The following is a 26,804-nucleotide window of genomic DNA, read 5'->3' on the forward strand; positions in this document are numbered from 1 at the left end:
TCGCAACGAGCCACGGCCAGTCTGCGAATCTCCTAGGAGAAGTAGGCTATATAGCCTAGATTGGTTCCACCTCTGTTCGAGTGGGAACCAGGCTTTCACGACCGGCCATGCATACTATCCCTTTCCCCCCTCCCCCTCCTTCTACAAGGTGGGGAGGGAGGGAGAGTTACCATATGTAGACTTGACCCATTACGCTCCATGTACAGATCTGGCGACCCAGTGGTCTACCACCACAACAGTCGTTCGGGAACGTCGAATGTTGCGTGAAAGTAACTTCGGTATGAAACGTCTTGTTCTCTGTATCTCCACCACTCCGGTATGAATGGAGGTAGGGGATGAAACAATCCTCCTACTATATAGCTAACGGCCCCCTCCGGTCTATAGCTTCACCCCTTCGCTCCTTCCGGCATAGGCAGGGGACAAGGAACCAACTTGTTTCCTAGACAGAGCTCCGGCGATAGTACTACTTACAGCTCCGGTCTCGTAAGGGACCGGTGGTGAGAAGAACTTCACACTCGCTGTCCAATAACTAAATCTAGTATGGCCAAATCTCAATTTCATTCCTTTGTAAGCTCCGGCATAGAAGGAGAATAACATGTTCGTCTACGGTATCCATAGCCATCAGTCTCCGCTGTATACGCCGAACAAAGATAATTATAGGAGGTAGTAGGATTCGTCCTATCCTTCCGGCATAAGGGGATGGCAGGTTTTACAATAACGAACCAAACATTCTCCAGGGATGGGAATGAGATTAGACCATACGTATTAAAGTGTTTTTATTCTATGTAGGCTTTTATCAGGTATAGATTTAAGCTTAACTACTAGAATAAGGTGCATGTACTCTTCGGAGTTATCCCTGTCTCGAAGCTCGGAGGGTTGCCACGCTTCGCTGGGCAACTCGTACGGCCACATAGTTTGTCACTCGCATGCTAACTGCGCGGTTCCCTTCGACAACTATGTGGTCTGGCATCCGGACGCCTGCACCGTTTGTTACGACATGGTGCTAACCTTGTCTGAAGAGCAGGCACGTAACACTTAAATAAAAGACGTTATACGATTGACTTGCGATTATGCATTACATTATAACCAAAAGGTGTTATATGCTTGACATACATTTATACATTAAAATTATATATTTAATATAATTCTTCCTTCCAGATGAAACTCTAACCCGAGTTTTCTCTTACAGGCGGATCTGGCTACCCACCACGAAGCAAGGGTAGCTCTCCGAAAGTGCGTCATGGGGTTCGGCAAAAACACGCCCAAAGGACAGCCATACGTGCTGGACGCTAGGTTGTGCTCCCTGCTTTTTTCGGGAGCCACAGCAACAACGGCCGTGAGAGCAGAAGTCGCCGAACCCCTCATCGAAGCCATTCGAGTTGCGACGATGCCAGGGCCTGAGGAGCAGGAGGACCTTATGCGGGACGTGGCGGCGATGAACATTCATACCGAACCCATGGCCGCGGACAATCAGGTAGGTGGGGAGGTAAGTGAGCAGTCTCTCATATTTAGCCCTACTCCTTCCTCTTCTTCCTTCAGGGGCTTCTCAGGGCCCTCTCCTAATCTATCAGGAGCGCTTTCTGTCGCCCCGAAAGTCAAGTCTGTGAGACCTAAGACTCTAAAGAAGGTCTCCAAACCAGCTCCGTCAGCGGCGAAGGAGTTGTCCTCGGCCTCCCAACCGTCGACATCCTCCGGCCCATCGCCTGCTGCCATGAACCCTTCCTCTGCTACGGGGACAGGATTAACTCCTGTTCATATGGCGGCGGAGCACAGGTTTGATCCTGAAGCCTTCACTAGCCTTCTCCTGGAGAAAGTTAGTGGAGTTATAGACCAGAGGCCAGAGGCTGCACGTCTCTCCTCGGCACCAGACCCCTCCGGCCAGGCTTTCTCGTCACTGACGGAAAGGATTAGACCGCTGGAGGAGATGCTTTCCGGACTTCTCCACTCCGGAGCTCCGGCCTTGTCTATGGTAATGCCGGACGCATCTAAACTTCCCACATTTGATAAGAACCACCCGTGGAGACAAGCTCTGCATGCCCCATTCTCCGACGGAAGGTTAACAATCGAAGGATGCGGGACCCGGCCTATCGAAGACTTTGAGTTCTTCCCACCCGGGCTTCAATTTCCCTTCCCTGGTTTCGTGAGGCTAGCGAAACATGCGCTTGTTAGGGTCGATAAGGTCCCTAAGGAAACGGTTATCTTTCCTAGGGAACAGGCCCAAGCGACTTGGGTTCGATCCCTCACTGATTGGGGCTGCGTCAACACTAAGTTGACGCCCTACAAGGGAAAATACACAATTTTCGTGACCCCAGATGGTGTTCCGTCACCTTGTACCTCCAAGGTGGCGGAGCTAACATTACAAGCAGCAACAGAGGACAAGCCGTTGCCAATACTAAGAGAGACAGAGGCTACCTCCCCATTGCTACCTACCGGAGCAGACTTTTGGACGGACGCTCCGGCCACATTTACCGCTGGTAAGCTAGACCCGGATTGCGCCTCCGACCTTTTCTCTGAAAGGCTGCCGAGAATTCCGGATCACTTAGTGAAGACGGAGTTCGAGGCTAGGATCAGGTTATCCAGATCCATCAACTCCGTCACAGCGGCAGAGCTAGTAGCCTCCACATATGAAGAGGAGCAAGTCTTCAGAGTCCTGGCGAAAGGTCTGCTACAGACCTTTCAAGCAGATCTGTACGACTTTGTTATAGCCAGAAGGGCTTGTAGAAAGCATGTTCTGGCTAGGGCTTCCATCAAACATGAGCCCAATAGATTGATTAAGTCATCAATCTGGGGAGATAACCTCTTCCTTAGGGAAGAGGTTAACAACATCCTACATGAAGCCTCCAGGGCCAACCAGAGCCTAAGAGTCCGATGGGGTCTCCCCTTCAAACGCCAGTTTGAAGGATCCACTCAGCAGGGTAAGACCAAAAAGAAGGCAAGACGGTATAACCAATATCAGACAGCCCGACCACAAACTTTTATGCAGGCGGTACCGGTGTCACAGGTGGGGAAACCTTCTACTTCTAAAGCTCCTCCCCAATAGTTTGTGCTAGTGCAAACCCCCACACCTCCTCAACCATCTACTTCCACGGCAATGGTACTATCCCCGGCCTTCAACCCAACCTATGAAGCGAAAGATCTCTTTCGCTCATACAACAGGCATGCCGGAAGTAGCAGAGCCAGGGGCGGCTCACGGTTACGTACTGGTTCCAGAGGCAGGGGCTTCAGGGGAAGTAGAGGCACCAGACCTGCTACCAACCCGTGAGGGATCTCAGGTAGGAGGGAGGCTATACCTATTCCGGGACCGTTGGACCTTCAGTCCATGGGCCCACATTATAGTCTCGAAAGGCCTAGGCTGGAAATGGGAGAAGGGCCCTCCTCATCCAGTCAGTTTCTACCAGAAACCCACGGCGGACCTTTTGGACTACACCAAAGATCTCCTCCAAAAGAGAGCCATAAGGAAGGTGAAGAACCTGAGATTCCAGGGACGGTTGTTCAGTGTCCCAAAGAAGGACTCAGCCAAGAGAAGAGTGATACTAAACTTGTCGCGTCTCAACTCTTACATTCACTGCAACAAGTTCCACATGCTGACGATCTCGCAGGTACGGACCTTACTTCCCTGTGGGGCCGTCACCACCTCTATAGATCTTACAGACGCATACTATCACGTTCCAATAGCCGGAACTTCTCCCCATACCTGGGATTCAAACTAGGCAAACAAGCCTACTCATTCAGGGTCATGCCCTTCAGACTCAACATTGCGCCCAGGGTATTCACCAAACTAGGAGAAACGATAGTTCAGGAACTGAGAAAAAAAGGTATTATGGTGGTAGCCTACTTGGACGACTGGCTGATTTGGGCAACCAGCGTGGCAGAGTGCCACGAATCAACTGCCAAGGTACTAGAATTTCTGGAATTCCTAGGCTTCCAAGTAAACAGAGACAAATCCAGGTTAACCCCGGCTTCCAAATTCCAATGGCTGGGGAATTCAGTGGGACCTGAACAAACACAAGCTATCTCTCCCGCCCAAAAAGGCCAAAGAAATAGCATAGGCTACAAAGTACTTTCTAAAGAACAAGCGAGCTTCTCAGCGAGCCCAAGAAAGGATTCTAGGCTCGCTTCAGTTTGCATCTGTCACAGACGTCCTGCTAAAAGCCAGGCTGAAAGGCATCAATCAAGTCTGGAGGTCAAGAGCCAACAAAAAACTCAGGGACAAGGTTTCGGTTATCCCTCCGATTCTAAAAAAGCGGCTCTGGCCTTGGACGGAATGCCGTAACCTGTTCAAATCAGTACCTCTGCAGTTCCCTCCGCCATCACTAACCATCCACACAGACGCTTCTCTGAGCGGTTGGGGAGGGTACTCGCCACACAAAAAAGTTCAAGGAACATGGTCAGAGACATTCCGCCAGTTCCATATCAATATCCTGGAGGCAATGGCAGTCTTCTTGACCCTGAAACACCTGTCTCCGGCCAAAAAGATTCACATAAGGATAGTTTCGGACAGTCTCATAGTGGTACACTGCATAAACAGAAGAGGCTCCAGGTCCAACAAATTGAACCATGTGTTAATAGCAATATTCTTGTTGGCAGAAAGGAATCCATGGCATCTGTCAGCAGTTCATCTAGCCGGAGTGAGGAATGTGATAGCGGACTCCCTATCCAGGACAACTCCTCTGGAATCAGAATGGTCTCTAGACAGCAAATCCTTCAATTGGATTGCAAATCAGATTCCGGACCTCCAAGTGGACCTATTTGCCACGGAAGCCAATCACAAACTACCTTGTTATGTGGCTCCCAACCTGGACAGTCGAGCTTTCACAACCGATGCAATGTCCCTAGATTGGAACAACTGGCAGAGGATTTATCTCTTTCTGCCAGTGAACCTTCTATTAAAAGTGCTACACAAGCTAAGATCCTTCAAAGGGAAAATAGCTCTGATAGCTCCCAACTGGCCGAAGAGCAACTGGTTTCCACTTCTCATAAAATTGAAACTCAATCCCCAGCTGATACCGGCCCCGGAGCTGATGCAAGTAGTACACACTCAGACTGTGTCAGCTTCCTCAAGAATTCTGAATGCCCTAACTTTATGGACTTCATGAAATTTGCAGCTCAGAAAGATGCAAGTATAGATCCTCTGAACATTCTATTTATGGAATCTGATAAAAGAGAGTCCACAATTAGGCAATATGATTCAGCAGTAAAGAAACTGGTCAAATTTCTAAAGGATTCAGACATTCACGAAATGACTACAAATTTGGCAATCTCCTTCTCTAGGTCATTGTTTGAGAAGGGTCTAGCTGCCAGTACTATTACCACAGTGAAATCAGCCCAAAGGAAAATCTTCCAAATAGGCTTTAATATTAATCTTTCAAATGCTTACTTTTCTTCTATCCCAAAAGCATGCGCCCATTTGAGACCAATAGACCGCCCTCAGTCGGTTTCTTGGTTCTTAAATGACGTACTTAAACTGGCTTCAGACTCAAATAATGAATCATGCTCCTTCTCAACTCTATTGAGGAAGACACTGTTTCTAGTGGCACTGGCATCAGGAGCTAGAATATCTGAACTATCAGCTCTCTCCAGAAACCCAGGCCATGTCGAGTTCCTCCCGTCAGTCGAAGTCCTTCTTTCACGGACAGGCAGTTTTTAGCCAAACACGAGGACCCACAAAATAGGTGGACTCCTTGGAAGATCCTTCCTCTTGTGGAAGATAATTCTTTATGTCCTGTCCATACCCTTAAAACATTCCTGACCAGGACTTCTCAAATAACTTCAGGCCCTCTGTTTGTTAGGGAGAAAGGTGGTACAATCACCTTAAAAGACATCAGGCAACAAATTCTTTACTTCATTAAACAAGCAAATCCGGACTCAATCCCACATGTCCATGATATCCGGGCAGTTGCCACATCCATTAATTACTTTCAAAACATGAACTTTGAGGACCTGAGAAAGTATACAGGTTGGAAATCTCTGGCAGCTTTTAAACGCCACTATTTGAAAAACTTACAGGCCCTTAAATTCCCAACTGTGGCGGCAGGAAGCATAGTCCTCCCCGAAGAACGGGGCTGACATCCTACCTTTCACCTCTGTTATTCTTTCCCTTTCACTCTCTCCTACTTACATGACTCGCTCGTACTCCCCACCATCCTCTTCTCCGGGCTGGGTTAGAATTGTTCATCCTGCCACCGGAGCTTGTATATAGTGTAAATAGTTATTTGATAGTGCCTTATTGGCCATACCAATTGTGTCCTGCTTGAATTGTAGTGTATTTCAATTCACAAGCTTATTATAATTTCATATTATACTATGATGTTAGTTTTAAGTAGGCTAAGGACTAATTATAGTTTAAGTAGTTTAAGGTTTAACTAGTTCATAAGTAATTCTATTTTTATACAACCTTAGTAGTAAATAATTCTATTTAATCTTACTTTGGGTTTTATTAACTCCCTCTTTTGAGAACATATCTGTTACGCTTGGATATAATTCTGTTATGTTTTCACCGGCCGACACAGGTCGAACCCAGAAAAGGGATTTTGACAAAGGAAAAATCTATTTCTGGGGAAAGACCTGTGTCGCCCGGTGAACCCAACCCTTTGTATTTACATTCCCTACCCTGGATAACCCAAGAAAAAAGGACTACTCCAGGAATGAGATGAAGAGCGTGTGGGTATTAGTAGTAGTGGCGAGAGGAGTTGGCGGTGGGTTTTGTTGTGATGGCTCCCACCGCGGAGGGGGATTTTGAGAAGGAATCTTCTCAGTGGCGAAGGCCCTGTGTATTGTGGTTTCCACAACGCCCCTTTACTTATACAGACACCCTTCGGGGTGATCGCGCTGAGAGTAGCAACTTCAACATGCCATGCTAGCTTTTTCTCTGGTATATCTAGAGTTTATTTATACTTGAAAAATGAGCTACAGGGATTTTTCACCGGGCGACACAGGTCTTCCCCCAGAAATAGATTTTTCCTTTGTCAAAATCACTTTTATAATTACAAAGTCATTGTAATATTTGGGGTGATTTGTTCAAATCTGTGTTAAAATGTAATGAAACTACAAATGATTTTCCAAAAAAATTGTATCTGAAACAAATTTCAAGATGCTGACTTCGGAAACCATGGTATTAACTTTTGGAATGAAGAACACTTATTTCATTGTCTCCCAGCTTAATAGCATTATTTAAAGACATTATGCATTTGAGGGAGAAATTTATGTTAATTAACCCTTTTTCTTACTGATGGTAGATACAGACATCATCAAAATTTAAGTCCTTCACTTACCGACAACACATACATGTAAAAAAAGTAATATTTGAGATAAAATCCTTTTTTGCACTATGTGCTGGTCTTTTCTTTCTGCACGTAGAGGTGTGAAACATGGTTATGTGCATACGATAGACCGGGCTTACATCTTGTGCGGTGGACCACAATGTGTTAAAGGTTAAGCAGTTATAGGTTAAGCATGCGCATTTGCTTCTCGTAATTTATGATCTAATTTTAAAAATTTGTTCAGTACATAATTATTCTTTACTCATTCTTTACAGGAAGCCTTTGGTTATCGGTGGCCTCGGTTATTAGCGATCTGGTTTTATGGAGCTTTTCTAACCCAAACAGTCAGTGATTTTTGGTGCCAAAATATGCCTATTTGAAGTTATTGGTGCCAATAATAGAGTAATAGCAATGATACATACCAATAGAGGTACATTAACTGATAATCAGCACCAAAATCCAGTTATCAGCACCATAACCACCGAAAATTGCCGATATTCGGTTAACGGCAATCTTTGCTTATCATCAAGCCATCAGAACAGAACCCTACTGATAATTGTGGACTGCCTACAGTGTAAACTTGCCTGATTAATGTTCTCACAATTCATGGACTCAGTAATTCATGGGATTTTCTGTGGAACTTATCTAAAAATTATTTGCAGGAAAACTTGCCCATTCACGTGTTTTTCTGGGGAACATATCTATAAAAATATTCACATGAGATTGCTTTTTGCAGATTTTTTCATCTTTATGTAGAGCAATAATAATATACAGTAATAATAATAATACAGCATATTAATAGTAATAAGATTTAATAATAACACAGACAACCCCCTTATTCGCGTTCTCAAGATTCGTGGACTCGCCTTCACCTATTCGCAGATTTTTCTTCTGAATTGAGAGAGAGAGAGAGAGAGAGAGAGAGAGAGAGAGAGAGAGAGAGAATAAATTATCATTTTTATATTATGTGATATCATTTAATCTTATTCAAATTACTATTACAGACAGTCCCCGGTTTACGATGGGTTCAGCTTACGACGTTCCGAGGTTACGACACTTGAATTATTTCCAGGTTTACGATGCATGTTCCAGGGTTACGACACTTATGGTGCCGGTCTGACAGAAGAAATATAAACCCAAAAATGCAAAATAATCAATATTTGAAAATTTTTTATGAAAAATGCAATAAAGATACAGTTTACATACTTTCTAATACACCCAAAGCATTAAAAGTAAGGTCTTCTTAGGATTTTTGACAATTTTCCGGCTTGCGTAAGCCGGGGACTACCTATACAGTATTAATCAATATCAGTAATTGAAAATTAGTCAATCATTTTTAGATATATATCATAAAAATGTATTTAGTAGTAAAAATAACATCAAAATACACTAATCATACTCAGTTTTTTCCATCTGTCCACCCACCTGCGGTGTTTGCGTATGGTAACACTGCATCCTTGCTTTAAACAGTTATGCTATGTGTAAGTTTCAGGTAAATAAAAGGATATCTGGGAGTCCATTTGCAATTGAAAAGTGTTTTAATAATTTACTGTATGCAAATTACACCGTTAATATTCAAAATTGGATATTGTTATTATTGTTGAATGCAAGCTGCCTTTTCGGGATGGCAAATGGAACAGCCAGAAGCAGTGGGGGGAGCCGGGCGGAGTGTGCTATATTGTCCCCCTCTTTCCCTCCCTCCCTCCAGGACCGTAATGTAACTTCCGCATATCACTCGATTGATAAAACATCTGTTCGCCACTTTATTTTTATGGGGAAGTATTTGTTTTTCATCATTCATTCTTGAGATAATTTTCCAGCCACGACTATTAGGGTGGTAATCCCTTAATCAAAGGAGCCTTACATTTCTTTACATACTCATTTATTAATAACATGTAGCCTAGCACTGATACGTCTTTTTAACATAATTGTAATGTTGCCTAAAAGAAGTAGATACAAATTTGTTTCAGTCAACTAGGAGAAATGAGGAATTACCATACAATCATGCAGTGGCAGCAGACACTTATATGCAAAAAAAAATCCTTAATTGTTTTTCCTTATAACTCGGCTCGTCATAAAGATATTGTCAGCATTGTATGTATGATTACCACCCCAATATTTGTGTCTGAAAAATGGTCTCGAGAAAGAATGATGAAAAACAAATACTTCCTCATAAAAATAAAGTGAACAGGTGATTTGTCTGAATAAGTTGTATTACGGTCCAGGAGAGAGGGCGTGTGAGAGGGAGACGGAACAACACACTCCACCGCCTTCCCCTCTCGTGTAATTTGTTAATCAAGATACACCATTCTTGAGGTTCCAGTTTAAGTGAATCCACTATAATAACAGCAATGATATTGATGCCAGTGACTTTAGCGAATAAGGTGACAGCTTTAAATAAAAAGCGGTATAACCAGAGCTTTCTCCTTTCTAAATATGGTCAATGCAAAAATAACATTTCCACAAATTCCATTAAACAGATACTAAACCAAGTTACATCATATCGTATCTGGCTACAGCGCACTTTATAAAAATTAAAAGTATATACTGATATACTTATGTGTAATGAAGTAGCACGTAGCTTAGTAGCAGAGTAGGTGTGGTCCAATAAAGTTGATATCTTGCCGTAGTGAACAGCGAGAGACGCAATTTTCCCGCTACTGCATCTGGCTGTTCCATTCGCCACCCCGAAAAGGCAGCTTACATTCAACAATAATAACAATACCCTATTTACAATATTAACGATGTAATTCGCATACAGTAAATTATTTAAACACTTTTCAGTTGCAAATGTACACCCAGATATCCTTCTATTTACCTAAAACTTACACATAGCGTAACTATCCAAAGCCCAGGATGCAGTGTTACCATACGTAAACACCACAGGCAGGTGAACAGATGGAAAAAAGACAGAGTATAGAGATTACTTATAGGAAAATCCCATGAATAGGTGAATTTCCTGCGAATAAAGGGTAGATATGGTCCAAAGAAAAATCTGAGAATAGGTGAGTACACAAATCTTGCCAGTGCGAATACGGGGTTGACTGTACTATGTAAAAAAACAATGGTATAATAGGAGGGTTAAGTTCAGAGGCAATGGAATCTCTACTTTTTTCGATACTGATAAGCATCAGTATGGGTAAATCTGCTCATGCAAGAATTCTTAGATGTGTTAATGTGAGGAGTTTGTGTAAAAATATCATTATCTCATCAGTGTAAACAGTTATTATTGTACTATGCTATACTTGAAAAAACTCACCTGGTATCAGCTGATATACTCATTATAACCTGTGTTAAAAGTGAAAATGTATAGTATTTAGAACCAGTGTAAGTAGAGTTATTTGTACTACACTATACTTGAAAAAACTCACCTGGTATCAACTGATGCATAAAGTTCAGAGAAGAGGCAAACATGTGGACCATGATATCAGCAGATTCTACATCACTTGGAGCCCATGGTAACAAGAGGCGAATGTCCTGGGTGAGCTGACGTAACCAGGCTGGCCCACTTTCACGGTCACGGCCACTTAGAGGAGCTATCCATCCAGCCCATAATCCTTCAATTCCAGTCCAGACATTCTGGACAACTATAAAGCATTCTGCTGTTATCTTCTGTTCTACATATTTAATCCTTTATTTCAGAAATGGACCTCAATTTCTTATATATTTTTCCTTGAAATAAAATATTCACCATAGACACAACAAAAGGTACTGAATTCCCAGTTATGCTTTTATGATAAATCAGGTCCTGTATAATACAAATATAAAAATATCTCAAGATTAACCCTCTTACGCCGGAGCGGTAAATAAAAAATTGACTCCCGTATGCCGGAGGGGTTTCGGAGTGAGCGCGGAAGCGGAAAAAATATTTTTTTCAAAAAATCACAGCGCGCTTAGTTTTCAAGATTAAGAGTTCATGTTTGGCTCCTTTTTTTGTCATTGCCTGAAGTTTAGTATGCAACCATCAGAAATGACAAAAATTATCATTATCATATATAAATAATGCGATATATGATAGTGCAAAAACGAAATTTCATATATAGTAATTGTATTCAAATCACGCTGTGTGCAAAACGGTTAAAGGTAACAAGTTACTTTTTTTCGTTGTAATGTACACTAAATTGCAATCATTTTGGTATATAACACATTGTAAAACGATAAAAGCAACACAGAGAAAATATTATCACAAAATAATGCATGAATTCGTAACGTGCGGACGTAAACAAATATTTTTTTTCAAAAATTCACCATAAATCTAAATATTGTCCTAGATACTTCCAATTTCTTTCAAAATGAAGACAAATGATTGAATATTACTATACTGTAAGAGTATTAGCTTACAATTGCAGTTTTCGACCATATCTGATGAGTTAAAGTTGACCGAATGTCGAATTTTTTTATATATATATTTTTTATATGCAATTATTTTGGAATTAAGAAAAGCTACAACCTTCAAATATTTTTTGTTTTATTCTACATGAAATTGTGCAATTTTCATATATAAAACTCTATGAAATGCCTAATATGAAACGGAGCAAATATTCCGAGAATGAGACGTACGTATTTCAGAGATTTGTGGCGGAGAATCCGCGCGTGTAGAGAAGGAAAGATTTTTTTTAAAATTCACCATAAATCTAAATATTTTGCTAGAGACTTCGAATTTGTTTCAAGATGAAGATAAATGACTGAATATTACTAGACTGTAAGAGTTTTAGCTTACAATTGCGTTTTTCTACCATTTCGGTAGAGTCAAAGTTGACCGAACGTGGTTTTTTTTTTTATTTATCGTGATTTATATGCAAATATTTCAAAAATGAGAAAAGCTACAACCTTCAATTATTTTTTGTTGTATTCTACATGAAATTGTGCACATTTTCATATATAAAACTTTATGTAACAGCTAATTTAAAATGGTGCAAACATTACCACAATCACACGTATGATTTTTTCGGAAGAGTTACCGCGCGGACGTAAAGAAAATGTTATTTTTTTCATAAATTCACCATAAATCGAAATATTGTGCTAGAGACTTCCAATATGTTGCAAAATGAAGGTAAATGCTTGAATATTACTAGAATATAAGCGTTTTTGCTTACAATTGCGTTTTTCGACCATTTCGGTAGAGTCAAAGTTGACCGAAGGTTGAAATTTTGGCAATTATCGTTATTTATATGAAAATATCTCAAAACTGATAAAAGCTATAATCATGAGTATTTTATTGTTGTATTCTACATAAAAATTCGCACATTTTCATATATAATACTTCATGTAACGGCTAATTTATAATGGTACAAAAATTATGTCAGTGACGAAATAATTTCCGAGATGTGTCACAGATACTTTTTAGTGCGGCAAGAAAGAAATTCGCGCTTGCGCGCCTGCGTAACGATTGTAAACAAAACAACACCTTGATCCGTGAACTCCCAGCATCCCCCAAGGCGCGTGCTTCAAAAGTTTTAGGCTGGTAGGCCTATAAGTATTTTTCCGCAAATTTTAAAAAAAACTTTTGTAAGTCAACGTAAAATATGTCCAGTCGGCACACAGGAGACAAAAAATGTAGATGTAAAATACGTCCAGTCGGCGTAAGAGGGTTAAAGAAGGATACGGAAAAGTGTGGTGAATATTCAAACCTTTGTCATCTCCCCAGTTTCTGTGTAACTCTGTCACTATGTAGACATGTGATATCAGTCCAATGAAAGTAGCAACTGGAAGAACATGGAGCTGATACTTAGGATATAATCCATATAACCCACATTCTAAACGTTGCCGTACAAAATATGTTGATAACATTTTCAAGGTGTCCTTTACCTGAAAATTGAGACCTGTATAAAAACACTTTTAAGATCAAGTCCAAGTATGTCACTGCCTCAGTACACATATGATGACTAGTATACATACATAATCTAGGTGAAATGGGGGGAATCAACAAAAGGAATTCACCAATTTCAGTAGTATTATGAACTATATGAAGTTATCACAATATTTCAAATAAATAATATATTCATATTTCATATAAGTACCTAACAGAATATCCTAGCTTGACCAAACAGCTTCTTATATTTACCATGGTTGGAGACAATTTGTCTTGGTTTTGTGCATAATCTTTTACAGCCTTGCTTAGACTATCACGGTCCATATCAGGTGAGAAATCTGCTACTCCCTTACCTAGAATATTCATGAGGTCATACCACATGCCAATTGTGACTTCCTTGCAGAGTTCCTTAAAAATCAGTAGAGAAATATTTCAAAATATAAAAGAAACAGGGCATATATGATAGCACTACTTTTTTAAATAAGTAGAGCTTTAGGTAGAATTCCCAAAGAAATTGCTATGGCACAAAAATGTTATTTTCATGATAAAACTGGGTAAGTTTCATATATACTTACCAATTGCATAATTAGATAGCTATAGTATCCACTCATGCAGCAGCCACTTTTTAAAAATTGCGGTAGCGTTTCTACTGTTTTTGTGTAGGTGACTAGCCCTGTCCACTATTGGGGAACAAGAGTAGCAACAAAGCAGAAGAGCCCAATTCGTTTGTGCCCTTATGTCCATGAGAGGGGTGGAGGGAGGGCTTCTATTCTGTAATTACTTGGTAAGTACCGTGTATGAAACTTTATTTTATGAAAATAACATCTTTATATAAGTAACTTACCAAGTAATTACATAGCAGAATCCCATACTGACAAGGGGTGGGATATACTATGGACATATTCTACTCTAAAACATTTGAAATAGAAAAATTTGCAAGCATTGATACAATGCTTATTGTTTTCTTACCTAGTAAGAATGTTACTCCAGGTAAATACTGCCTCTGGTTAGTGCTCAACTTAACCTGTAGTGGGCCAAGCAGTGAAGCCATGGGGCACCTCTACTTTAGGTGGGAGCTTTGCAGCAAAGGACATGTCCAATGGCTAGCAAAACTTAAAAATAGATGCCCTTACCCTGGGTGCAGTACCTGAATAAAATAACCAGACAATGCTGTCACCTATACTAAATTAAAAACCGCAACCCATCCACCAAAAACTGGTGGGCATTCCAGGTACATAGTACCCCCAGGCTACCCCATGACTCAACATGTGGAATAGAGGGGTTCTAAAGAAGTGACAGTTAGCCACTTCAATACCACATCAAGATTCCAAGAGGCAGTCAACCTTTAGTCTGTTTGGACGTGTCGAAAGACTTGATGAGGTCATAAAAATCCTAGTTTGAAGACAAATCTATATTTTATGTTTAAAAATGGAACTCAACATGGCTCTACATCCTCTAATGGTAGAGGTGACAAAACCTTAGAGGACCTTAGATAGAGAGGAAAATCTACAATCTCAGCCACAGACGTCTTAGAAGACAAGATGTTATGTCTGCTACACCATCTATAGAATACTGCCCACTTGGCTTGGTAGACTTTGCAACAGCTTCTGCAGCTGGCCTTGAAAACCTTTGGTTCTGTCTGAAGCCTGTCAGGGCAAGAGCAGATAATCCTTGGTGAAATCTCTTGAAGTGAGGCTGTCCAAGTAGATATGGTCTTTGAGGAAGGAGTCTCAGGACATCTATTAACAATCTTAAAAGGTCTGGGAATAACTCTTTCAGAGGCCAGAATGGAGCTACAAAAGTCATCGTCATGTTGTGATGCGACTGGAATTTGTTTATCAATTCTCTGACCATGCTGAAGGCAGGAATTTGTAAAGGTCTAAGTCTGACCAATTCTGAAGCACGGTTTATGTCGCCCATGCCAGAGGGTCTGGGGCTGCAGAACAGATCATAGGAATGCGATGATTCCTCGAAGCGGCAAACAGATCCAAGGTTGGTCTACCCCACAGCTTCCAAAGGTCAATGCAGACCAGGGGATCCAAGGTCCACTCTGTGAGAAGGACCTACTTGCAACGGTTCAGTTTGTCCACCATATTCAATTTTCCAAATCTGTCCAAAGGAAGAGGTCCTTTGTCGCCTCACAGTTGGAGAAGGAGCGAGGATTTGAGTGAAAACTTGAGGTGCTGTAGAGAGGCTGAAGCATGGAGCCTAAAACTGAAAAACTCTGTCCTGGAAGATGAACCTGAGGCACTTCCTGGAGGCCTGAAACTGAAAATCACTGTCCTGGAATATGAACCCGAGGCACTTCCTGGAGTCCAGATGGATGAGGACATGGAAGCATATGCATCCTGTATGTCGAAGGTAATCATCTAATTGCTCTGGCGAATGGATGACATTACTGACTGGTTTGTCTCCATCTTGAACTTCGTCTTCTGGTTGAAGAGATTCTGAGTGCTGGCATTAAGGACAGGTCTCCAAGGACAGGTCTCCAACTCCCCGATGACTTGGGGACTAAGAACAGATGGTTGTCAAAACCTTCTGTGTTGAAATCCTCTACCTCCCCAACAGCTCTCTTCTGAAGGAGGGCTGAGAACTTCCTCTGAAAGGACTGAATACTTCTGTGGGCCTTTCAAGAAGGCCGTTAATACAATGGGTATAGTGACTTGAGGGGGTTTCTCCCTGAAAGCGATGGGTAGCCCTCTTTCAGGACCTTGACTATCCACTGTTCCTCTCCTCTGACACTCCACTTCTCCCAAAAATGGAGAAATCTGGCTCCTACTGGGGAAGGAAGGGCTGTTTCTTCACTTCTTGGAAGAAGGCTTAGTGGTAGTCCTCCTGATCACTCTGGCCAAAAAACATATGTTGGAGCGGGACCTGGGCTGAAACTTCTGTTTACTCCCACAAAAGGGCTGCTGTTGGAGCAATGAGACTGGCTTGGCGACAAACGAGGACGAATTTTTAGTTTAGGTTGTTTAGAGGACCATGCAAGAAGGTCCTGCATCGACTACTTCTGGAGGTCCGATGCTATATCCTTGAACATGGCCTGGGGAAAAAGGTGACGATGATCTACAGGAGAGAAAAGAAGGGCCAACTTCTGCGTAAAGGTGACTCCTTTGGTTGTAAAGGAACACCATAATTCTCTTTTTTTTTGAGGACCCCCAGAAAGAAAATAGGTGCAAGATGCCATCTCTGATGGCTTTGTCCAAGCAGAACATGGAAGATAAGAAGAAATTTTGTCTGTTCCAGTAACAAACCCTTCAAGCCACAGTGATTTGTTGCTACTCACTACTCCCTTACTAGAGGGAGGAGCAAATGCTACCGAGAAGTAGTCCTGTGTATTATATAGGAACATAGCAAATAACTGTCACCAGTATGACTACCAGACTCACCTATATCAGACCAGTTCCAGTGTATGATGTGTCTATTCTCCGATCTGCCTGAAGGAAGAAGAAACAAAGAGAAAGGAAGAGACCAGCCAACTCATTCTCTCTTCCATACAAACATCTTGGGTAAGATACAAATTGCCCTGTCATGGGTTAGATGAGCTACACAACCTGTTGGGCAGCCACCACAGGGCCCAAGGAAAACATATCCAAGGACCTGTGGGCAATATCCTTCAAATAAAAGGAAGTGAACGAGGTTTGACATACGTAAGAGCCAACGTTCAAATTTCTATGAAAAGACATTTTCTTCTTAAAGCCAGAGAGGAACTTACGCCTCTGATGTCATGCGCCATAGGGTGTACAGTCTCCGTAACAGAACTAACGAGCGAGGAATATGCCCGAGTAATCACCTCATGTAGCCAGCTGGAAATTGTGTTCTTGGAAACTTAATTTCTGAAGCGGCCTGTACTGACATAAAGTCTTCGACACCTTGGTCTCTAAGGTGACGAGTCTTTTTTTTTTTAGATAGCAGTGCAGAGCCCTTACGGGACAATGCCCTAGTTCCTGCAGGTCACCATCCACAAAGTCATTCCGTGAGGAAATTGAGAATGAGACAAATCTGTCATCATTCACTGACGGATTCTGAGTTTTGGCCACAAATTCCAAGACAAATTCAAAGGCTACAGACCCCCCAACCCCTGGTGTGTTTTACATCATCACTCAGGCCATGGAGTTCTCCAACTCTTTTCAAAGATGCCAAGGCCAATAGGAAAACTGTTTTCAAAGTCAGATTCCTGTCTGACGACCAGCGCAAGGGCTCGAATGGAGCTCGAGTGAGACTTCCAAAGACAAGGGACCGATCCCAAGTCGGAGGTTTGAGCTCTTTTTGTGGACAGGATTGTTCAAAACTCATAAACAACAAAGAGATCTCCCAGGATGAAGCAATGAGCCCTGTAACCTTTAACAGCTGAAATGGACAGGCCTTTCTCAGCTCTGGGAAAGATGAAGTCTGCTATAAGCTGAACCGAGGTTCTGAATGGAGAGAAACCCCTCAAATGACACCAATCACAGTACTGTCCACTTGCCCTGATAAACTATTGACAAAGACTTCCTGAGATAACCTGACATGTGGCCCACTGCTTTGCAAGAAAATCTTTTCACTCGCAGGAAATACTTGATAGTCTCCAGCCGTGAAGAGACAGGGACTCTACTGATTGGTGGAATCTTTCCACATGAGGTTGGCAAAGAAGGTGATGCCATGGAGGAATTTCCCTCAGTACCTTTGAAAGCAGATACTGGAGGTCTAGGAACCACTCTGCTTGAGGCCACAGGGGAGCCACTAAGGTCATCCTGAGATTTCGAGAGCTCATTACCATGTTCAGGACTTGACGGATCAGGAAAAATGGAGGGAAGGCATAAACAATGAGATTGTCTCAACGATGTTGATGGACATCCTCTACTAATGCCAGTGGATCTGGGACTACTGACATGTAGACCTCTAGCTTCCTGTTGAAGCAGGTTGTGAAGAGATCTAACATGGGCCTTCACCAAAGAAGAAATAGCCTGTTTGCAATGTCCTGATGTAGAGACCACTCCATGCCAAGGATTTAAGTCTGTCTGCTTAATTTGTCGGTCACTAAATTCCCCTTACCCATAATATATCTGGCTATGAGCTCCACCGAGCTGTCGATCACCCACTGGATGGGGGAAAAGTAAAGGGACTCCTATCGTAAGATTCTGATCGTCCAACCTCCAATGCAGAGGTCCCTTCTCACCTGATCAGAAAGTGGTACTTGCTGTTGAGGGGAATCAGCCACCAGGGACCAGAACTCTTCAATCTACATTGAAGAGATTGTAGGTGGAGTTGACCAGCTTTTCTAGGAATGTCAAGATACCTAGCAGGACCTGCCAGTGGTGAGCTGGTTGTTCGTCTTGTGACATGAAGGACCATGTCACCATCCTAAGCTTCTGTAACCTCTGGTCTGATAGGAAAACCCATGATGCTACTGTATCTATGGACATACCCAGATACAGAAACCTATGGCTGGGGAATAGACTGGACTTCTCCAGATTTACCACAATACCCAGGGTCTTGCAAAACCTGAGTAGGTGATCCCTGTCTTGAAGTAGTTTCTCTCTGGAACTTGGCAAGACCAGCCAGTCATCGAGGTATCTCAGTAGATGAATCCCTTGAGCATGAGCCCACTTTGAGACTAGGGCAAAGACCCTTGTGAATACCTGTGGGCCTGTAGTCAAGCCAAAGCTAAGGACCTTGAACTGGAAGATCTGCTCTCCGAGGCTGAAGCGAAGGAACTTCCTGGACAAAGGGTGACTTGGGATCTGGAAGTATGCATCCCTCAAGTCTATTGACACCATAAAGTCATTCTCCCTTACTGCTGCCAGAACCGTCTGGGGCATCTCCATCCTGAACCTTGTCTTCCTGATAAATAGGTTCAGTGTGGAAAGACCTATCACTGGCCTCCAATTGCTTGTGGCCTTTGGAACCAGGAAGACGCGACTGTAAAACCCCGGTGAAGGGTGATGTACTACTTCCATTGCGCCCTTGTTCATCATCTTCAAAATCTCGTCTCAAAGAGCTAGAAACTTCAGAGAACTCCAATCATAAGTCAAGTGGAGTAGGGTTTGTCTGAGAGAGAGGGAGGAAAGTCGAAAGGTAGGGGATATCCGACCCGAAGGACATCTACTACCCACTCCTCTTCTCTGTACAATTGCCATTTAGCTCAATGGACTGTCAGGCATCCCCCAACCCACGGTATCAGGAAGGGAGAGGCGCCCTCTCTATCGACGACTTCCTCTGTCCCTGCCACTGGTACCCCTACCTGGCTTGTAGGGGCGAGACCGAAAGGGGCGTTGCTGTTGTCTTGACCTAGAAGTTGTAGAAGGCTGAGACTTCCTCACAGAAGATGCATGCTTGGTTTACTTCCTGGGAGGAGACCATCTAGCTTGCCACTGAGGTGGAGGAGGAGGAGGAGGAGGAGGAGGAGGAGAATGAACCTCCAACTTTGATACTGCTGGCTAGACTAGTCTATCTTTAGTACCTGCCTGCCTACGGTTGATCGCATCCTCTAACTGCATTCTTGGGAAGAGGAACTGATTCTAGGATGTCCCCATTACAGATAGCTAACAATGACTCCGAATCTACTGCACTCTCTACCTTCGATAAGGCTACATCCCTTCTAGCCAGGAGGAGGTTATGCCACAAAGTCCCACTGAGGTGGTCTAGGTAAGAAATAGCTTTAGCCCCAGATGGCAGGAATCTGATAAATGAGGTAGAGATAACTGACCCACTTTTGGAGCGGTATGAAGCTATCTTGGCTACTAAAGTGGACCATAAGTCTAACCACGGCACAGTCTGGAACACAGAGGAAACAGTAGACTCCGTAACGGAGGCCTCTTAGGAGGAAAAAGACAGAGACTCAGACCTTATTTATTCCAGAGTTAGTCCAGGCTTAAGGTGGATCACATCAGGATTAAGGTGGGCGTGGCATCAGCTGAACAACATTCATGGAGTAATATTTCCTATGATGCAGTTGAGGAGGAGAGAGGAACTTAGATGACTTACTGGATCAAATCGAGCTATCCCTATCCGAAATCAGGAATTAATATGTTTTAAAGTAGGAGCGTAAACATAGTTCTAGAATCCCACTTTGGGCCAAGCAAAGCTGAAATGCCGGTAGAGATCATAAAAAATTGAGCCTGTGTCCTCCTTTCCAAATTATTGAACTCACGGATGAGATCAACAACCTCTGAAAAAGAAGACAGAAACTCATTGCTCTCCCCTTCCTCTGGCTACGGCAAAGGAGAACAACGACGTGAGAAGGAAGGTCTAGAAAGAACCTTCACCTTTTTAAAGCCACTGGAGAGGTCTTACTACAGAGCTAAAGCTGGGGATCACATTTCTCACTGGAAGAAATGGTAACCTGAATGTTTGAAACCTCTGAGCAAGAGGGCTCAAGAAAAGGAGATGCATCACGAACCTTTTCTTGAGGAAAACTATGAGGACGACCGTGCAATGTACCACATACATATCGGAGCAGACTTGCATGCCCGGTCCTGAGATGGATCACGTTATACAGCCGTGAGAAGACCCACTTACATGGCCACAAGACAACTCATGTACATGGGCCACAAGTCGACTCAGATACACAGCCACAAGAGACTCACATATATGGTCACGAGACGACTCACGTACATGGCCGCAAGAAGATTCACATACACGGTCATGAGACGACTCACTTACATGGCCGTGTAAATGCACTCGGTCATGGCCATGTAATGAATCACGTCCACAGTCACAGGACAAGGACCGACGAGCACGAGATCTTGAGGAAAGAGACTGACCTCAAAGGTTAACGTCGCTAGATGCAGAATGACAATATTGAGAACTTTTAGGGGAAGGAGACTTAGATAGTCTAATCATCTTGGGAGACACATGTCCACGGACCCAAAGCGTTTCCCGTCCTTGACTGCAATCATCACCCACACATCTGTTATTTGATATCCCAGAAGATGCAGGAGACAATTGAGTGAAAGGCAAGTTCAAATTCTTAATCAGTGTTCTATCATCCTTATGGTGAACCCTAGTAAACTGTGGAGCTGAGGAGCTATCACAAACTGGAATGCTTGAGTGTACATGCAATGAAGAGATAAGTCCGTGAAGAGAAGACTGTGAAACACTCCTCTCATTCTCAGAAGAAAAACAACAAAGTCCTGAATCCCCCAACGTCTGACTCTTGTGCAAGTAGGAGGAGGAGGAGATGGAGTGAGGGAAAGCTCTCTCCTACTTTGTTGCTTCTTGCTAAGTGGAAAGGAGGAAGGGGAAGGCTCTACCCTTCTACGCCGTCTCTTTGTAGGAAGAACTGCATGTCTTTCACAAAAAACAGTCAAGTTTATCAAACATAGCCTGAAAGAATGTGTCCAAGGGATGGTATTGGCATCACGGCCTGAGACGGAGGGAAAACCAATACCGCAGTCGACATCATAGGCTGAGTGGAAGCTGGGAGTGAAATCACGACACTGGGCATGACAGCATTAGCCAATGGCCTAACTGGCAGGGAGATAAGTCGTGACCCACCAGACGACGTTGTTGATGGCTCTAGCCCGCTTGAAGGTATCACACACATACCAAAGTAGCGTAGGCCAGGAGGAGGGGCGACTGCCGGTGGGACTAGGGGAGGCTAGCAAGCAGACAAGAAATGCGCCAGCAAACCATCCAACTGAAACAAAGGAAGCTGGAGGGGGAGCCTCCTCTCCCAAGGGAGTGTGATTGTCTCGCAAAGGAGAAGGGGTCTCATTAAACATAAAACTATCCTGTACACTGCTCGATACTTCCAAAAAAGAATCAATGGAAGAAAAGGACAGGGATATGGGAACAATAAACGTAGGAGGAAGACTACTGGAAGAAGAAGCCAAAATGTCTGCTTGGGGAGGCAGAAAACCTTCCCAAGATGGACAAGTCAACACTTTACGTTAATCCTTCTTCTTACAGAAAGACCTCTACTGAGATATAGGCCAGGAACGACAACATTCCAGGCACGGATTTGTGATAGTACAAAAGTTAGCAGGCCCCTACTGCAAGTTGAGTGGGGATTAGTAACAGAAGTAAAAAACCTGGAACATAGAAATCCCTAAACTCCTGGACACATACATTGACAGGGCTTGGAACTCTTGGAGGAATCCATGATTACAGGACAGACAGGCACACCACACACTCTGAAAAAGCAAAGAAAAAAACCGGGCAAACAAAGCAACCGGATTGGGAAGGAGAGCGCAATGCGACTACTCTCCAAGGCGGTCAAAGAAAGTCAGATGCATCATGAGATCCCAAGCTTGGTCGGTGACCAGCTTCCACCTTGCCTGATGCCACAGATTCCATGTTTTACAATCTTTTGTTTTCAAGTGGTTTCCAACTGGCGCTAGAAGATTATCCTATTGTTAAGACCGAAGGTTTGTTCTGCATATGAACAATATTATTTTTGTCAACAAGAAGGCTGAACACTGTACTGAATCACTGAGACTGGAGAAGTCTACCTGGGAGGAGGCAGCAACTCCCAAGGAAGGAGCTTCCCCAGTGGTGTATGAAAGGTATCTCCTGCACCATCGTGGCCTCTTGTCAGGACTGGACTCCTCGGATCCAGAGGACAACTGACGCACATTCACAGAGACGCCTTTCCAGCAGCTGTCTGTTGAAGCCTGGGTACATGCAACAAGCTCAACTGTGGGGACAACTACCCATGGGCAAACCCCACCGGCCTCCCTTGGACTTCCAGTATACCTTCTCCTAGGGTTAGTGGAGTATGACAGGGACCTACATCTATGAGCACCGGTAGACGAGCAGCTACCACCTCCACTTGCACAACACTATCACTATGCACATTATCTTGGTACACTTTGTCCATAAGGACCTAAAGGGACACCACTAACTCAACCACAGTGCTCACAACCAGCTTAATTTTATGATCGAACCTGGACTCAAGACTGGCAATTGGATCAGGGTCGGAAGCATGGGAGCCAGGCATGGGAGTACGAGGAATGGTGATGGGAGAAAAGCCCTACTTTTGGCTGTAGAGGCTGCCTTTCTTTTCCTATCCCTTGTAAGTTTATCCAGATGAGATTTCACCCTTTCCATTTCCTATCATCCCAGTTCTTGCATTCATCTCATGTTTATTACACACTTGCCCCCTACAATTAGAACAAGTCTTATGCGAATGATAAGATTCTCAAGTCTGGTTTTGCACCTTTCACTAAAATAACAAATACTGGAAGAGCTAGAGTCAGACATATTTTAGTCCAAAAAAGGCTAGAAACCCGAACTAAAGCTGACAAGCATGAAGGCTACACAAATGTATGAGTACTTCACTGAATTCCTGGATAAATTCAACCTAAAACTGATGAAAGGCAAAATAAGCTGCTGCTGCATACACCCAATACTGAGTCAGACGCCAGCAGAAAAGAATTGAGCTCTTCTGCTTTGTTGTCCCTATTGTTCCCTGATAATGGGTGGGGCTAGTCACTCATACAAAAAAAAGAAAAAAATGGAAGTGCTACCACAATTCTTAATCAAAATTTTCATACAACCCCTTCAATCATATAAAGCCCTTTCTGTGATCACAAAATCATCACTGTTAAAAATAAAGACAGCAGCAATTAGCCTGTAGTGCTCTGTTCAATTGCACAGGTGGAGTCAAAGGTCTTAGGCAGTTGAAATCTTATTATTCATGTCATGAGAGCCACCGGAGGGTGCTGGTGGGTAGAAACTGGTACATCATAAGTAATGGGTCTGAATGGGAAAATTTGGATACCAAAAATATTTGTTTTCACCATACACATTTTACTTGTAATTAGCCTGATCACAATTTAGGAGGGAAAGGTTGAGCTGCCAAAAACCAACAATAAAATAAGACTTGTACAATCTACATGAAAGCTTCATGCAATTTGTCTTAAGTACCAGAACACATGCCTCTCAAAAACAAACAGGAAGTTCTAATTGTTCTAATTGTGAAAAAAACTAACTTCAAGAGGTCTGGATTTCTAATACTTTCATTATGTCCACCTCACCTGAGACTCATTATGGAATGCTACAAGACGGGAGTCCTACTCTGCCAAAGGGTACCCCTGATAGTTAATGTAGCAGAAGAGAGTTACAGTCCATTAAGTGTGATGTAGAAGCAATTAACTATACCCTGAAATCCCTACATAAAGGTGATGAGGTTAATCTACAGAGCTAGGAACCATACTGAAAATAGAGACCACCTATCCTGCATGAGTATGAATCTGTATGTGTGTCGTACAATTGAAATAAAAGCTCACGTCGTCAGTAGACACATTCAGTTCAGAGCTATTGTGCTTACATTGCAGCATGCTTAAATGTCAGAAGTATAACCAATTATTCTTGTATCGAACACACAGGTTTCGATCCTGTAAGTTCTACCTCATGTATGTAGTAAATAATTTCTTATTGTGTATTGAGAACCAATGCTCACATTTTTGTTATGATTCTATTCATTAAACCCTTCGCCACTGGCCTGTTGCACTGCTGCAAATGCTTGCATACCGCATGAGACCCCCTGTCGACCGCGAGTATCAATCATTACTTGCTCCCACTAAATTTTATGTTATTCATATTTTTCCTTTATATTCTTATGTGAAAACATTGTGTATATATCAATGAATATTTTTTACCACATTGGCAAAAAAAATACCATAAAGATATCGGAAAAAATAGGAATATTTAGTGGAAAATGTAATTGCAGAAGTAGAAACAGTTATAAAGTAGTAGAAATCGTAGTAAAGTAGTAGAAATAAAGTAGCAGAAAAAGTAGTGAAGTATTAGTAAAATACTAGTGGTAGTAGTAGTAATAGCAGTACTAGTTTTCTTACTGAAACAGTTAGTCCTAGGTTTTATACAGAAACCGTGTATACATCAATGAATGTTTACAGCATTGGTAATAATAATAATAATAATAATAATAGTCTTATTGAAAGATATTGCTGCATCAGCTGCATTCAACTTGTAAATAGTCTTCTCTATTTTTCTAATAATAGCTTTCTCTCTGCTATTACAACTGGCGAGTATTGCGCCGATATTACTCATCAGGAGCAGTCAATTCCAGGGATAATTGTCACAAATTTATATATTTGTTACAGTAAATGAACAAATAGGTCAAAATATAAGTTAATATATTGGCCAACGTTTCTCTCGGTATCATCCGAGTATGATCACGGCAGTGGATCGGAGCAGACTGTTGTTGCTGTCAGGATCTACTCAATATATAGCGGCAGGTCAGCAGGGGTTCAACCGCTAGCTGCGTTTTCATTGGCCGGTGGCGCAATGCGCTCCCGCCATTGGTTGAACGAAGTTTTCTTCAAGACGCTTCTTGTCGTTGAAGGTTGCGAAGTTGCAGCCTAGCAGACCGTCGAGGCTGGGGCAAGGCTTCCCTGGGCGTTGTGTCACGACGGGTCGCGATGTCATTGGCTGCTGGGCTGCTTGTCTCATCTGGTATTCTTAGATCGGGGGTGAGACGAGCAGCCCAGCAGCCAATGACATCGCGACCCGTCGTGACACAACGCCCAGGGAAGCCTTGCCCCAGCCTCGACGGTCTGCTAGGCTGGCAACTTCGCAACCTTCAACGACAAGAAGCGTCTTGAAGAAAACTTCGTTCAACCAATGGCGGGAGCGCATTGCGCCACCGGCCAATAAAAACGCAGCTAGCGGTTGAACCCCTGCTGACCTACCGCTATATATTGAGTAGATCCTGACAGCAACAACAGTCTGCTCCAATCCACTGCCCTGATCATACTCGGATGATACCGAGAGAAACGTTGGCCAATATATTAACTTATATTTTGACCTATTTGTTCATTTACTGTAACAAATAAATAAATTTGTGACAATTATCCCTGGAATTGACTGCTCCTGATGAGTAATATCGGCGCAATACTCGCCAGTTCTAATAGCAGAGAGAAAGCTATTATTAGAAAAATAGAAGACTATTTACAAGTTGAATGCAGCTGATGCAGCAATATCTTTCAATAAGACTTGTTTGAAAGAGGGTCTCCTTCCAAATAATAATAATAATAATAATAATAATAATAATAATAATAATAATAATAATAATAATAATAATAATAATAATAATAATACAACACCAAGAGATGAAGGACATGATCAGGAAAGAATATATGCAGAGACTCAAGGCGATACTCAAGTCAAAACTCAACGCCGGAAATATGATAAAAGCCATAAACACATGGGCAGTGCCAGTAATCAGATACAGCGCAGGAATAGTGGAATGGACGAAGGCAGAACTCCGCAGCATAGATCAGAAAACCAGGAAACATATGACAATACACAAAGCACTACACCCAAGAGCAAATACGGACAGACTATACATAACACGAAAGGAAGGAGGGAGAGGACTACTAAGTACTATAAAGGACTGCGTCAACATCGAGAACAGAGCACTGGGGCAATATCTGAAAACCAGTGAAGACGAGTGGCTAAAGAGTGCATGGGAAGGACTAATAAAAGTAGATGAAGACCCAGAAAGAATATACAGAGACAGGAGAATGACAGACAGAACAAGGAGGCTGGCACAACAAACCAATGCACGAACAATACATGAGACAGACTAAAGAACTAGCCAGCGATGACACATGGCAATGGCTACAGAGGGGAGAGCTAAAGAAGGAAACTGAAGGAATGATAACAGCGGCACAAGATCAGGCCCTAAGAACCAGATATGTTCAAAGAACGATAGATGGAAATAACATCTCTCCCATATGTAGGAAGTGCAATATGAAAAATGAAACCATAAACCACATCGCAAG

General features: G+C 42.7%; 1 protein-coding gene across 1 annotated transcript in view; it reads right to left on the minus strand.

Moving 5' to 3' along the window:
- Positions 1–26,804, minus strand: part of LOC135223095 (ectopic P granules protein 5 homolog) — a 759,396-nt gene that overhangs the window by 283,252 nt on the left and 449,340 nt on the right. Inside the window, 3 exon segments of the mRNA XM_064261599.1 lie at positions 10,627–10,846; positions 12,890–13,067; positions 13,324–13,479. Of these exon segments, the coding sequence (XP_064117669.1) occupies positions 10,627–10,846; positions 12,890–13,067; positions 13,324–13,479 (554 nt within the window).

The sequence above is a fragment of the Macrobrachium nipponense genome, chromosome 8 (genome assembly GCF_015104395.2).
Source record: "Macrobrachium nipponense isolate FS-2020 chromosome 8, ASM1510439v2, whole genome shotgun sequence".
Lineage (NCBI taxonomy): Eukaryota > Metazoa > Arthropoda > Malacostraca > Decapoda > Palaemonidae > Macrobrachium > Macrobrachium nipponense.